The following is a 14,398-nucleotide window of genomic DNA, read 5'->3' on the forward strand; positions in this document are numbered from 1 at the left end:
GGGTGACTTTATGAAGAGACTTATAGTCTGAGGGGCCAACAAGGCCTGCTTTAAAATAACAACACTTGAAGCTTCTGGGTGTTAGGGTAAGTGGTCGAGTGTAATCCCTTTAGCTCCCGAGCAGCATTAGCAGAAATTCCTCAATAATATGCAACATGATTTCATAGTGACTGCCGCCTTTGAGCCATGTTTGTAGTGCTGGAAGGGTCAGACAGACGGACAGGCGGCCAGACGGGGAGACCAGAACGCAGTAGTCTGAGGGACAAGGTTCCCTTTTTTTTTCTGGCGATTTCAGACTTGAGTCATTAAGATCCATTTTTCTTTAATAACAAAGGACATAGGGAAGCGAGCGGCTGAATGTTTGCACAGCTGATTGTTAACACCACACCTTTCTCCACTTGACTGAGCTGTGGGAAAACGGGGGAAAGAGGCCCCCGCTGTGTAAAAAAAAAAAACCCTCAATTCATACCTCTGGTCTTTGTCATTTGTATTACACATCTTAGCGTCTCCAGCTGACGTACTGTATTTAAGGAGATGTGATGTGAGGCCTCTGCAGCACGAAAGTCAGACGGTTAAATCTGCCAGCTGCATCAAGAAGCACCACATCATCTAACATCCACGGTGAAGCAAGATGTGTTGATCTGGGGTGTAAATTACAGATACAGCAATCATCCGACGCCCTTTTCAGAGTATTCATGACATTTCTGGCTTCACCAGTCCGTTAAAGTGACGCCATTCTGTTACTCAGACATCAGTAATAGATGTAGTCACGGCAACACATGCGAGTTGTTCTTCTTCTCGCTACACATGACAACATCCTACGTCGGTGACTCGCTATCTTGTGCGTGCCTTTCCACCGATGTAACTGCACGCACTTGTTGAAAGTAACACGGAAATGCGAGAAGTTCTGAACTGTTGAGAGTGGCAGGGCGACTTTTAGGGGAAATTACCAAAGATGCTCGTTTAGACATTAATATTTGGATGCCGTCAGGGCGTAATGGGAAGGACTTTGCGTGGCTTTAATTTCTCCCGATGCAGATTCCTCTTAACAAACTCAGCCGAGCACCAATCTGGCGCTGTGCTCTTTTACCCAAATGCTAAACCTGTTAACCTTCTGCGAGGTTTCGCTCACGAGAAGCTGCTGCTGCCACCCAGCAGATGTTCACACACATGCAACCTTTGTGGGCTCCTGTGAATTTCAACTACAGGAAATGGCATCGCTGCAACGGCTCTACGTCATAACGGCGAACGCAGCAACCTGCTCAACCTGTCGCGATCGGCTGTAAGCCGGAGCTGTGTGCGGACGCAGAACTTACAATTACCTGCTGTGATAAAAACTAAGCCAGTGCTTCGGTCTCTGCCCTCTGAGTTTCTGCACAGCTTCACTGGATGTGATTATACGCCTCTGCATCCGTTCACTGAACCGCTTGTTTTCCTCACAAACAATATCGCTGCAAAGAGTTCTCAGCTTTTTTTTTTACTTCTTGCAAAGCTTTGTCAATCACATGATGAATGAAATAGAATCTACATTTAGGAAAACAGTAAATCAACATTAGCGAGGATTTACTTTTCCATTTATTAAGTGACCCAAGTGCAGCAATCACTGTCAATGCATCACAGTGAAGGCTTTCCACTGCTTTGGCAATAAAGTGCACATTATAAAGCAGAAAGTGAGGCTAGCTTCTGCAGGATCTTTACACGTCATTTGTTCTAATCTGTTTATGCAGTAATGTAGATTGTTCACGTATGACTAATACCTGTTCAGCTTAATGCAGCCATCCTGAGAGTCAATGCAACAAAACTGTGGGCAGCTGATGCATCTTAAACATGAGCAATAAAACAGTGAGGCATCCTAATTCTACATCCTAACTTCAAATTAACCTGCAAATATCACAACGCTGCCAATGCTAACTGTGGCTACAAATGCTACGACATGACTGGAAAGACTCCCCTGAAACCACTCTGTAAAATACTCAGAGCATGCCATCTACTTCTCTTCATCTTCATCATAGTGAATCCTGCGTAAAATCTGACTGTTACTGGTTCATGCACGAGGCCGATCAATCACATGCTATTATTACCAACACCATCGAAGCACGACGACAATTTATTTGGCCAAAATTTACTCGCTTTAACTTAAAAATTAGGGGGAAAAAACTAACTTTCTTGATACCGACGACCAACAAAAGGAAAGAGAAAGACAAGCATAACCCTGAAAGCAGGCAACAGTGGCTGTTCTACATTTGTTTTCTTATTATTTATATTTTCAAACCATGAACATGTCATTACAAAAGACTAAAGAAAGCAACGCCCTTTATACCTGACAGTCTCCGCATCCAAATGTATGATTTTGCTCATGTGAGAAAGTCGACTCCTCACACAGCAGATTTCAAGGAGCTTAGATCTGTCAGAGCCCAACAGAGCCACGATTCTTTGTGGTTCTGTTTTGGCCACACAGAAGCCAGCTGAGAGGGAGGTGACGGACAAACAGGCAAATCTGAAACCTGAGCAACCAATTAGCAGAACTCACCTGGGAGAAGTTCAGCCCGTTGAGCGGATGGCATTGTTCCTCCACCTTCTCCACGGCTCCCGTCCTCTTCCTCATCCTCTCCGCCTCCTGGGCCAGATACAGGTCCAGCACCGGCACCCCTCGAGTCTTAATGTCTGCCTCCGTGAGCGAGTTCACCATCAGCATCACCCAGACGGGTCGCTTCCTCTCCCAGTTCCCGGCGATGGCGTTGAAGAGGTAGTCCGCGTAGAGCCCCTTCCCCCTCTGATCCGGGGTCATCCAGGAGGGCATCATGAGCTTCACGTACTCCAGGTGTCTTTTAAGTCTCCTGTAGATGTCTCTGGGCAGGACGTCCTGCAGGTTCTCGCCCTGCGGGAGCAACTGGCAGCTGGTCAGGGCTGAGATGGTGTAAGGGTCCGTCAGGTCCAGCTCGAAGTAGACGATGTTGCTCTCCTGGAAGGCCTGCTTGGAGTTCTCGGGGATGAAGTCCCAGACGCGCGTGTACGGGACGTGGATTGTACCGTAGAAATACGACGGCGGATCGCGTTTGATCGTCCACAGGAAGGAGTTCAGGTCCGTTTGCTGGAGGAACAGATGAGAATGTTAGCTGGGTTTCGAATTATGTTTCTGACAAATCGATTAAAGGCCTCGTACATGTCAGAAAGCGCACAAGGCCTAAAGTGCCATCTTCAAATTGTTAGACATTTAGTTTGTGATGATATAAAAACTAAAAAATGCTCACAGCTGAGTGGAACAATTTTTAAATATCCAAACACTTGCAGGTTTCTGTCCTTAAACTTCTCAGCATTTCCACAAGTCAGAAACAAGTAAAAAAACCGCGTAAGACGGCGGCAGAGGGGTGAATTTACAGTCGTTTCACGCCGTTAACTTTACATCACAGCCATCACCGGGCCTGTCTGACACCAAACACCTCTTTGTCTGCGGGAGGCTGTTTATTAGACACTCCGCTAACAGACTGATAATGACTTATTAACAGGCCACTTAGAAGCCAAGTGCCAAACAAACAATACACATGTCAGTGATTGTCAGGCTACGGGCCGCTGGCTTCCTGTTGCTGCTCCATCAGACGGTCTGTGTGACTCCGAGTTAAAATACAACTAATCAAAGAGAGACTGAAAGGTGGTCTAACAAAACCAGAAACCTGTACTTTCACACTGTTAAAAAGGGATTTAAAAGGCAGATTCTTAGGAGGAATTGTTTTCTTTACAACTGCTTGGATGCGTTGGATCAAATACAGCAGATATCAACAGAATAAACTTAAATTTAGGAGCTTTTTTTTCTTGAATACACACATGTGGATGTAGAGAATGTGAGGACGAGCATGTTAGACAACGTCAATACACAAAACCAGTGCTGGTTTCATCGATTAGCTACAGAAAAACAGCACAAAATCCTAATAATTCCATGTATTGTGCTATTATTAGTCCTGATATGATCGTGCATTTCATTATTTTGGGTTTTAATCAGTATTTAAAATGATTTGTTGACTATTTGCACAGTCAGTATGTGAAGTAGGTTGATTTTTACAAATGCAAAAGCAGGTTTAAAAGTCAGACAGCTCCACATTGAGAAGTTAATCCAACTATTTTAGAAAGGTGAGCAGCATGTCATAGAGTAAAAATGAGTTTAAATGACATTTCAAGGCTCTTTCTGTGACACCAACCTTCGTAGGTGTCCACATAAAGCGCACAGTTCACATTACATTTATTTTTCAGACTGAAGCTTTAGAATCACTCTCGTTGTGACTTACTTTCCTATTTAACTCGCAGCTGGCGGAGTCCTTGAGCCTCCACTGGTCTGCTCGGACCAGCAGCAGGAGACAGGACTGAATGAATGCGCCCAAAGTGCCCCGCATCGTAGCTCCCTCTCACTCTCTCTCTCTCTCCCTCTCCCTCTCCAAACTGTGCAGGGTTGCCCGGGTTTTGCTTCACCACAACGTGCTGCAGCAACTATTCCCCAGAAAGCATGGATAAAGTCCTATTTCCACAGCTCCGGCTCCATGCGGTCACGTAAAATGAGCTGACAAGTATCCGACAAACCGCCGGGCAGAGTCATGTTGACTTGAGCCTCCTGGACGCAGCGCTGCCGTCTTCACGTGTGTGTGTGTTTGAGGGAGAGAGAGGGAGGTTTGGAGAAAGGTGGTCAGTGGAAGTTTACACAGGGTCACATCATCCTCTCACCGCCGGGCCAGCCTGAATTATCCACGGTTCCCTTCGCTCTGCGTCGCCTTCCGCGGAATCTCTGCAGGATTTACGCGTATTAGTTCCAAAAAAGTTGAGCCAACAGGTCCACCACGCCGCGTCAGCACCTGGAGCCAGAAACAGAAAGTCGGGACTGAGCTGCTGTGTGTGTTGTCCTGCTGATCGATTGTGCTGAAGCCTGTGAGCCTGGTGTGTGTGTGTGTGTGTGAAGGAGCTGCACCGACCAGTTGCGCTTTCCACAGAAAAAGTTTTAAAACCAAAACTTCTCGGCGCAGCGCGCTGCCTGTCTGCCAAGTCTGTCTATCTGCTGCTCGCTCTCTCTCTCTCTCTGCAACGTGTGCGTGTGTGTGTCAGCATCTCTGTTGCCACTACCTACCCCCTAAGATTGCCTCTATAACACCCCCTCCAACCAAACCACCCCCCAGTCCTCCCTCTCTCTCTCTCTCTCCCTCTCTCTCTCCCTCTCTCTCTCAGCAGTAATCTGATTAAACATCACCTCTCTGGTCTCCATTCACATCATCCATTCCAACAAAGTGCAGATCATTAATATTTACACGACTAAAAATCAACAACTCATTTAGTCTCCACATCACTAATAACGAGGAGCCCTGACTTCAATTAACAGTATTTATTTTCAGTTGGACTGATGAGGTCCCTCCGTGTCGCCCAACAGGAGGCCTGAAGACAATCAAGGGTGCCAGTGGAGATCCCGTGGACAGATTATCGTGCCCTCCTGGTTAATGCCTGACAAACTGTCGGCATTAACATGAGAAAACCTGCAATAACAGCGCTTTATGTTGGGTGCCATGTGGGCGCAGACGTGGAAACCACAGAACTCCACCTTCTCGTGGAGAGACAGCGCGCATCAGGCGACATCTGAGACAAGGACACTAAAGAAAAAGTATCCTGAAAATTGAATAAGGTACCTTTAAACCACATATAGTGCGCTTGGGATACACGCAGAGGAGTGTTTGTACCCTTAAATGTGTAACCAGTGAATAAAATATTGTGCGTAAAACAATTTTTCAATATAAATCGCTTTAAAATATTCTAAATTTATAGCTGCCTTCACACAGCGGTCCAGGCGTCTCCCGCTGGTTTCTTTGTGTTTGCGGGCCGATCTATGCGCTCCGGCTCTATGCGCCTTTACGCTCCACGTCCTGGTTCACACGGGGGCCTCCAACACACGTTGATGTTGTCAGACGTCTGAGTAAATACAAAACGGTTTGTTGACACGAAGAACGACTTCAGGGCTCCTGTTTTTTTTTTTTTCTTTACACAAATGCTGTTTGCAGACAAATAGAAAAGAAAAAAAACAGGGCTGGAAAAGTGAGGATTGTCTGGCGAAGTGGTTCCAAGAAGGTCAGTGAAAACTCATAGGGTGTTGAAATTAGATGTGCTGCTGACTGACAGCTTGGACTGTGGTTTGGATCATAGGAGGACATTATTTACCCCTCTGGAAATGACATACATGTCTACATGCCTCCGTCACAGATAACTGGAGGGAAACTGTTTATAATGATTTTCTTGAGTAAATTATAGCGATACAATAAGAAACGCCACAAATAAACAAAAAACAAATGTGATTAATCAATAGCTCTCACTGCAAACAGTTTTTAATTAGTCCAACTGTACCATTCAGCCATATTTAGAGTGACCACTTGTGTATTGATGTACCTATAGACCCAATAATGTGTGCTAAATGTACTTCATAGTCTAATTTTATAGTCTCTCTGCTACATGGACTCATGTTTGCAATGCAGACGTTGCAGAGGCCTGTTAAAGCGCCTCCTAGTGGCTGCAAATATGTCTGCTAGCTGTTGCGCCTCAGACAGTGAGAGGAGCCAGAGAGATGAAGGATAAGATGCAGAGTGCACGAAGGGTAAAGACCGAAAAGAGCATAAAGAGAGAGATTACAGCTACATCCATGAGTCTGACAGTGGATCTGCCTCCTGTTGTTGTCTCTGGTGATGCCACCAGTATCAGAAATCTTCCTTAAAATATGAGTCATGCATTGAGACCTAACATCAAGGTTTGTGAGACACTAAAACAAAACTACTGGTGAGTTTTAAAGGTATAAAAACCCAGCTGAGGATTCATTCCAGCCGGAGTCAGACTGTCAAATTATAAAAGCTTCTCTGTGAATATAAATCAGGGCACAATAATGCAAATGGTTGGTCAGCTGCTTCCTCCCAACACATTAAGATTCCACTTGTTTTGATGAAAAGAAAATTATTCGTTTCCGGCAGTGGCGTGAAAACCAAAGCGTGTTATTGCGTGAGTAACGGGGGGAAAACGTCAATCATCCGCAGGCAGGCTACTTGAAATGACTCCTGTCAGGGTTGATTCATCCGAGCAGTCGATAGATCACACGTGGAAGCGATAAAAAAAAAAAAGATTGCAGGCGTGTTTACGACGGTCTTCGGCGTCCGTTAAAAGAACACCATGTGTGTGCGCGGCGGCGACGCAACTCTGCGTATCGTCACATTCAGCACGTCTGATGTGAGGCCTGCTAACGGCTGCTTTTTTCATCACTTACGGTTCTTTTACTGCAACAAAGTGAAACCACATATGGAGAAAAAAAAGTCTCAGGTTTCATAATATCAGACATCAGGAATCCGTGAACCAACACCCAAACTGTCACATATCAGAGCAAAACGTCTCCGTAACTAAAAACCGTGCGACTCGCCAGCATGTTGGATTTATGATCAAACGTAAGGCTTTTCTTTTACGGCTTGAAGCAGTTATTCTAACATAGCTGGATTTTTATTATTATTATTATGATAATTTGGCTGTTAGCTGTTAACTAAAGGTTTGGCTTAAATCACAATATTACTTTTTAAACGTGCTGTAAAAATGATGAACATCGTATTTAAGTCTCATAATAAGCGTAACGACCCATAAAAAGGTGAGAATAAAAGTGATGTGTAACCCGTTTCCCTGCAGCGTTTTAATGCGAGCCTATTATTCTACGAGACGGAGAGCGTTTGAAGCCTGTCGTGGATTTCAGCGACCAGCCCCGTCAATACTGATACGACGCTGCATCTGTACATTTCCACTTTAAAGTGTCTCTGTTTGCGGAGATCAAACAGGACCGGGCTCTTCTGAGAGATCCCGAGCAAACATGTGATTCTGCCCCTTCAGAGAAATCTTCAAAAGGATTTCACCGTATGGAAATGACCACATATGCTTCATTTTACAAAGACTGGGTGGTGGATGCATTTGATCCTGTCAAGGTCATGCGTGCAGCACCGTTCTTCTCGCTGTCTGAGGGATGACGCTGTAACATGAGAAAATGGCGACAAAATACTTGCCGGTTAACGAGCGCAGATGTGTAGAAATGCACATTAAGCACAGGCTTAAAAATCAAAACATAGCCTCAGTTTGAGAAAATGTGGAAAACGTAAACAACGCACGGCAGGTTAGGAGGCATGTCTGCTCGCTCGTGCTCTCCGGGTCTGAAAGAAGACATGGAGCTCTGACCCGTGGACCCGCCACCTGCAGGGAAAGTCACAGATGTTTGCAATGCACCCGACTCCAGCACCTCCCTGTATTTACAGGGATCTAGACATGCTGGTGGGGAAGGAGACAGAGGAGTTTTACAGCAGCTCAAACCTTCAAGCCTGTTCTGAGTGCAGAGAGTGCCCCAGTACACCTGTTTCATGGACTTTTTCAGGGGAGACAAAAGTACAGGTGGGTAGTTGTGAGCTGTTCAGGTCTCAGCGCTGATAAACTCAGAGAGCTCAACAAGTGCCATTTTTTCTGCCCTCTTTATGTCCTCGATGGGTAGCAATGTTCTCCTCTCAAACATGGACATCAACAATGAAAAAATGGCCGTATTAAAAAAAAACACCCCGTTGTTCTATTTCCTGCATGCTCATACAACTAGAGTTGGGTCAAGTTTTCACTATTTGATGTTGTTTTGGCACAATCGGAGTTAATGCTGCGGTCAAAGTTGGCGGGTCCTACTTTATAACAGAAACAGAAAGGCTCAAGGGGACCATTAAGGGCCGATCTCTGCTGATATTTGTGCCTAGTTTGAGTTCCTGAAGTCAAAATCCACCTATTGTTGTACCCACCTCCATGCACAGCACTCGGTCTGGAACTAAACCTTTCGGAAAGTCACTGGACCTTTCCAGAGGTGCCAGGTGGGTGTAGTGGTACCCACAAGCCTCCAGCTGGGTACTGCTGGAGGCTTGTTACCCAGAGACCCGTATCTCTGGGTGGCATCCTGGAAAGGATACCACCGAGGGGGTAACTGGAGGCAAGGACCTGCCTGATCTCAACCTAAGTGGTACTTTATGATTGAGTTTCTGTGCTTTCCATCTATTGGCCAAAGGTCAGTGGTTGGCTTTGTGGTCATCAGATATGCGAGTACTTCAAAAAGTTCTCTGCCTCATCCAGAAACGAGGGGCCACTTTAGGGAATACCTGTAATATACTACAATAAAACACTGTCCACCAAAACTGAAATGTTTGTCGCCATTTCTTTGCAAAGAGAGGAACCCTTCAAGCTTGCGTCCCGTTGCTCCAGAACAATGGATCCGTCCACGCAGCAGCACTTGGCAGAAGCAACCAAATGTGGCTTTGAACTGTTGCCTCAGTGCACCTTACTCACACAACCTGCACTGTCTGACTCCTGCTTTCCAAAGTGAAATCCCACATGTGTGGTCGCCCCGTTACGAGTGATGATGAAGTGAACATCAGTCGACCAAGTGCACTGAAGCTAAAGGAGACTGTGTTGGAAAATAATGCAAGAACAATCGTTCTCCTGTTTTTTGTTGGTGTGCCCAAGAACTTTTTGAGGTATTCTCATATTAGGATGAACATATTAGACATCTGAGTGAGGGTGAACCAGGAACATCTAGCTGGGACCCCTTGCCGTGAGGTTTTTTATTCACTCCTACCTCCTCTTGCATTGTGTGGTTTGGAGACATGGACTCTAAGCAGATCGTGTTCCCGTCAGAACCTCACTCGGTCACTGCTGCAGCCTGAGAGCCAACTGGTGGACGCTGAAGTTCTAGAAGGTGAAAAAGAGCTAGGTGTTTTGGGCCGGGCTGGTTCAGAACTCTCCTCCAGCAGCAGATGGGTACCAGCAGGCCGGAGCGAATACAGCATGGATGCAAAAAAAAAAAAAAACCTGGCTGTGGGAAGAGTTCGGCTGACTTCAGGAAGTCGCGGTCGACTCAGGGAGGAGAACCGCTGACCTGGAGTCAGGATATAGTTTGGTGGTCCAACGAGCGTTTAAGGAACCATTGAACCAGACTAGAATAGAAAAACAAAGAAGATGAGAAGCATATGGACTGTGGAAGCCTTCCAGTAACCGTTCGTATGACTCAGTCCATTTGCAGATGGTCAGTCTTATCAGCTCCGGTCTACTTCCTTCACAGCGCATTAAACTCTAACTGAAAAGACCTGGCTCCAGCATCTGCATGCATGTGTGTGTGTCTCAGTGTATATCTTTGCAGAACTATGACTGTCTACATGCGTGCATTGCTCAGCTGTGTGGTTTCGTGCAGGTTGTCAGGTCGTATAAGACCCGAATTGTACAAGCAGAGTAATTTTATATATCTTTGATCAAACCTGGAGGGAATCGTGAACGTACAGAGATATTGATGTTCTCAGTAAAGTCTGGAATGAAATGAAAGTATTTCCCAGAATGTGAAACTATGTCTTCAAAGCAGCTGAGTGTAGATCTACAGCTGCCTTGGACACCGACCTGGATTATATGTGGAGAGGCTAATTTAAAAAGAGTCACTGTCAACACGTATCTGTTGTTTGGACACGACATCAAGCATCTGAAGATCTGAAGAGCAAAGATTGTGTCGAGGATTTTCTTTTTCGTCCGTACATTAAGACGACCATGAGCGGGGCTTTAAGAACTCATTCAAAGCAGAGCGAGAGAACATCACAAGCATCTTCAGACACTTTCTTCCCTCTGCCTTAATGCATCCAGGCCCAGACTTCAGGCTGCAGTCTTTCTCTCTCTGCTTCGACAGGAATACACTCACAGCTTCGTGGATTAATCAGGGCTGTAAAAGCAGAGTTCATTCCAGCCAAATGGATTTAATTGAGACGTGTCCGCGAACATAAATGTGCCACGTTCAGGTCCAGCTCGTATCCCTGTCGGGGTCACGTTCAGTTAGGATACAAGTGGAATTTCTCCAGTCAGTGATGCACGATGTCCGGTCAATAAAAAGGTTTTATACTAACTTGACGTTGTGCCATTTGCGCAGACCAGAGTGAAGCAGACAGGAGACTCAGAGGATGACTGACTTCTTGTGTTCTGGCCAGATTGCAAAACACCAAAAACAAGGAGTGGACTTTCCTACTACACACCGACTATTAGCTGACATCGCTGTGTGTAATCTGCCCAAACTGCGACTGCATGACGTTTTCTGTTGACTCTGGCATCGTATCGACTGGTTTACGGGTACAGATAAAAACTATTCATTTACCTGCTGGGCTGTGAAGGGTCTCGCTCGTCCACTGGAAACATCACAGGATTCCTAAAAGATGTGCAGAGCAGAAGGAAAAACAAGCCCTCTAATGTGTCATGTCTTTGAGGATAAAGGTCCTTTATGAGGCCGGTTCCTGCTGAAGGAAGCTTTGGTGAGCTCTCACTACCAAAACAGTGACTCAGACGTTTTATTGCTCGCATAAACCACAACGAGCTACCTTGGACGGAATAAGTCCTACAGATAAATCTCAATCTATGTAATTTCAGTAAACAGAGACTTCCTTAAATTTCTTCCTTCAGACATTGTGGTGGTTATAAAATGCAGATCTGATTATAGCATTTGAAAAATGTCCCTGAGGTTTTCTATATTTGCCAGGGCAGTAAAAAAAAATAAAAAACTATGACTTTATTACACAGATATTTGACTTCTGTAATGACATTTTTTATGGTTTAAGTTGAAAAACCCACAACGATTTTCTTTGTGTGAAATGATAATTTGTCTGAGTGATGGTTTCTGCTTACAGTAATCCCGTCTATTCTAATCTGTGACTTCCCAACACGAGCGAGCGGCCGTCCCGGATCGCTCAGCTCCAATAAGACGCACATGCTTTCTGGCTTTTGCATGGACGCAAACCGCATGATTGTTGTTTTTGATATTCACGACACATTTAATTATCCGGCTTTTGTAAACATCTGTAGCTTCAAAAACAAACATGACATTAATGGCAAGTGGCACGGCGGACAGCGGAGAGGCTGGAGTGCACGGCTTCGCTGCGATGGAAGTGGTCGTGTGACTGAGCTGTTAGTCACAGCATCAAAGCAGGAATGGTGTTCGGGGTAGAAAGCACTTACTGGAATCCAGGGTGTCCTGGCAGCTCTGTGGGCAAAAAGCACATACCATGTATACGTGATCCAAAGCTCTGATCTCAGCTCATGTCCTTAATTACCACCGTCGTCACCGCACCGCCAACCAGCCAACCACCTTCCTCTTACTCTGCAGTGACTCTTCTGCTCATTTGGATTCAAGGACATTCCACACAAAAAGAAAAAGAAGTTGAAGAAGAAGTAATACCTTTCGTTTATCGCCTCCTTTAAAAGTCAGAGAAAATGGTGAGAGGTGTTGTGTGGTGTGAAGATGCAGAACAATATTAGTCTATAAATATATTGAATTACACTTTATCTTTCTATCTATCTGTCATCCATTCATCCATCCATCCATCCGTCATCTATCTATCTATCTATCTATCTATCTATCCGTCATCCATCCATCCATCTATCTGCTGATATAAAGCATTTTTTTAATAGAATATGTAAACTTTGGGTGTAAAATCTACACTATTTCTATACATTCAAAATACAATCCTGCACCAAAAAACTTCTAATTTAACAGACCTTTGCTCTGATTTCAGTGAACTGACTGTCAACATTTTCTGGACATACCAGTGGGCCAAACGACCGTTTCCAACACACCGCAAAACAACACAATCCGAGGACGGTTTCCAGATAAGGTCAAAAGCTGTTAAAGAAAAATAACAATTATCTTTCCGACTATTATCATTCCAACTCCACCCTAAACCCCCGACTCGCTCCACGGAGACTTTCTCTCTCGCTCTGATGTGCAGCGTGCATGTGTATTCACATCATTAGGTTTTATGAAGATATGCCTAAACTGATGTCTCAGTTACTTGTCGCTGCAATAAGCTTTGAAGTGCTCGAGCCCGACGTCTTTTTTTTTCACTTTCCAAAAACATGACGAGACGTAGAAGTCGACTGATGTTGATCTTGACTCCTTTCCTGCTGCGGTTCTGTCTCCCAGCTCGTCTTGCTTATATTTTAATGATAATTTCAGAACCAAAAAAAAGCATTTTTAAATGTATACGTCCATTTTACAAGTCTGCTGTATTAATGAACGTTTGTGGAAGTGAGTCTACACCAGCAGCCACAACATTAAAACCACCAGCTTGATATTGTGACGCCAAAGCGGCTCTGACTGGTCACGGCATGGACACGGACCTCCGGGGTTGTCCTTTGGATCTGCTTCCAAAACATATGCAGCAGCTCTGTGAGGTGTTGGGTAGGATCTGTATGGATCAGGCCTGCTCTTTAGTTCAACCAGATTGAGATTTGGGGAGTTTGGAGGCTTAGCCAATTAGCTCTTGGTTGAGTTCCTCGAGCCTTTCCGAAGCAGTTTTTAATGAGGAGGCATGCTGGGCTGGTGCTTGTCAAAGTAGCATCCACATGAAGTTTTCCCAGCAGAACATTGGGTTGTAATGAGATGATCGGCGTTGTTCACTTCACCTGGCGGCGGTTTGCATGTTGTGGCCGATCAGTGTGTAATCCAGGATGGCAGCTGAGAAAACTTGGTTCTGCATAAGTGCTGCAGCTTTAGATGACTAGATGCAGAGCTACATTTACATTTTTCAACTTTTTTCTCTTAGGATTGTAGAGCAGCGATACTACTTTCTTTGCTCAATTCTGCCGTTTTCTTTTTAAATTCCAGCTGTTTGGACGCTGCGGGAACACCTCATTTTTCTTTGCAAAGAAAATCGCACTCCCCTGAGACCTTTTTTTTTTTTCGTCTGTTGAACGTCACTTGCGCAGGAATAAATGGGCGTCACGAAAAAAAGGGATGAGCTTAAAGATGTCTTTTTAATGGAGACACTGTCACGCTCCATTTCTTTCGAGGAGACGAGTGCCAAAAGGAACAAAGTTGTTGCTTAAAGTTAACAAATTAGGAGGAAAAAAAATGTCCAGCGCCTGGCTGCATGATTTATCTTTCCAGGTAAATATTTCACACAAAAAAAAAGGCAAAATAACATTATAGTTTAATCACCTTAAATGGAAAATGGAAGAAATATTGAGCAGGATTACAGGAGGAGGCGACTTAATGGAAAAACTTAGCTTGTTTGCTTGTTTTTTTTTTTCTGCTGGTTGACTTTGGAGGAGTTGGATGGAGGTATTTTTTTTGGTAGCGAATGTAAAAACAGCAACGAGAACACCTTGTAGCCACGTCGCCGCCGCTGTGCTGCAGCAGGTCTTCTAACTTTTGGACGTATTTCTGAGTCTGTTTATGTTACTGCCCTGTGGTTCGATGCACAGTATTCTAAACATGGCGTAATATGGATTACACACAGTTCGGATCATCACCTGTACGAGGAACCTCCTGAAACTTAAAACAAAAGAAGCGTTTCAGAGCGAGGTCGCTCCA

General features: G+C 44.8%; 1 protein-coding gene across 1 annotated transcript in view; it reads right to left on the minus strand.

Moving 5' to 3' along the window:
• trabd2a (TraB domain containing 2A) overlaps positions 1 to 4,385 on the minus strand; it is a 60,373-nt gene extending 55,988 nt beyond the window's left edge. The window contains exons 1-2 of the mRNA XM_008285226.1: positions 4,281 to 4,385; positions 2,531 to 3,091 (exon numbers count right to left, since the gene is read on the minus strand). Of these exons, the coding sequence (XP_008283448.1) occupies positions 2,531 to 3,091; positions 4,281 to 4,385 (666 nt within the window). The remainder of the gene's footprint in view (positions 1 to 2,530; positions 3,092 to 4,280) is intronic.
• Between the last annotated feature and the right edge of the window lie 10,013 nt (positions 4,386 to 14,398).

The sequence above is a fragment of the Stegastes partitus genome, unplaced genomic scaffold (genome assembly GCF_000690725.1).
Source record: "Stegastes partitus isolate 25-593 unplaced genomic scaffold, Stegastes_partitus-1.0.2 Scaffold391, whole genome shotgun sequence".
Lineage (NCBI taxonomy): Eukaryota > Metazoa > Chordata > Actinopteri > Pomacentridae > Stegastes > Stegastes partitus.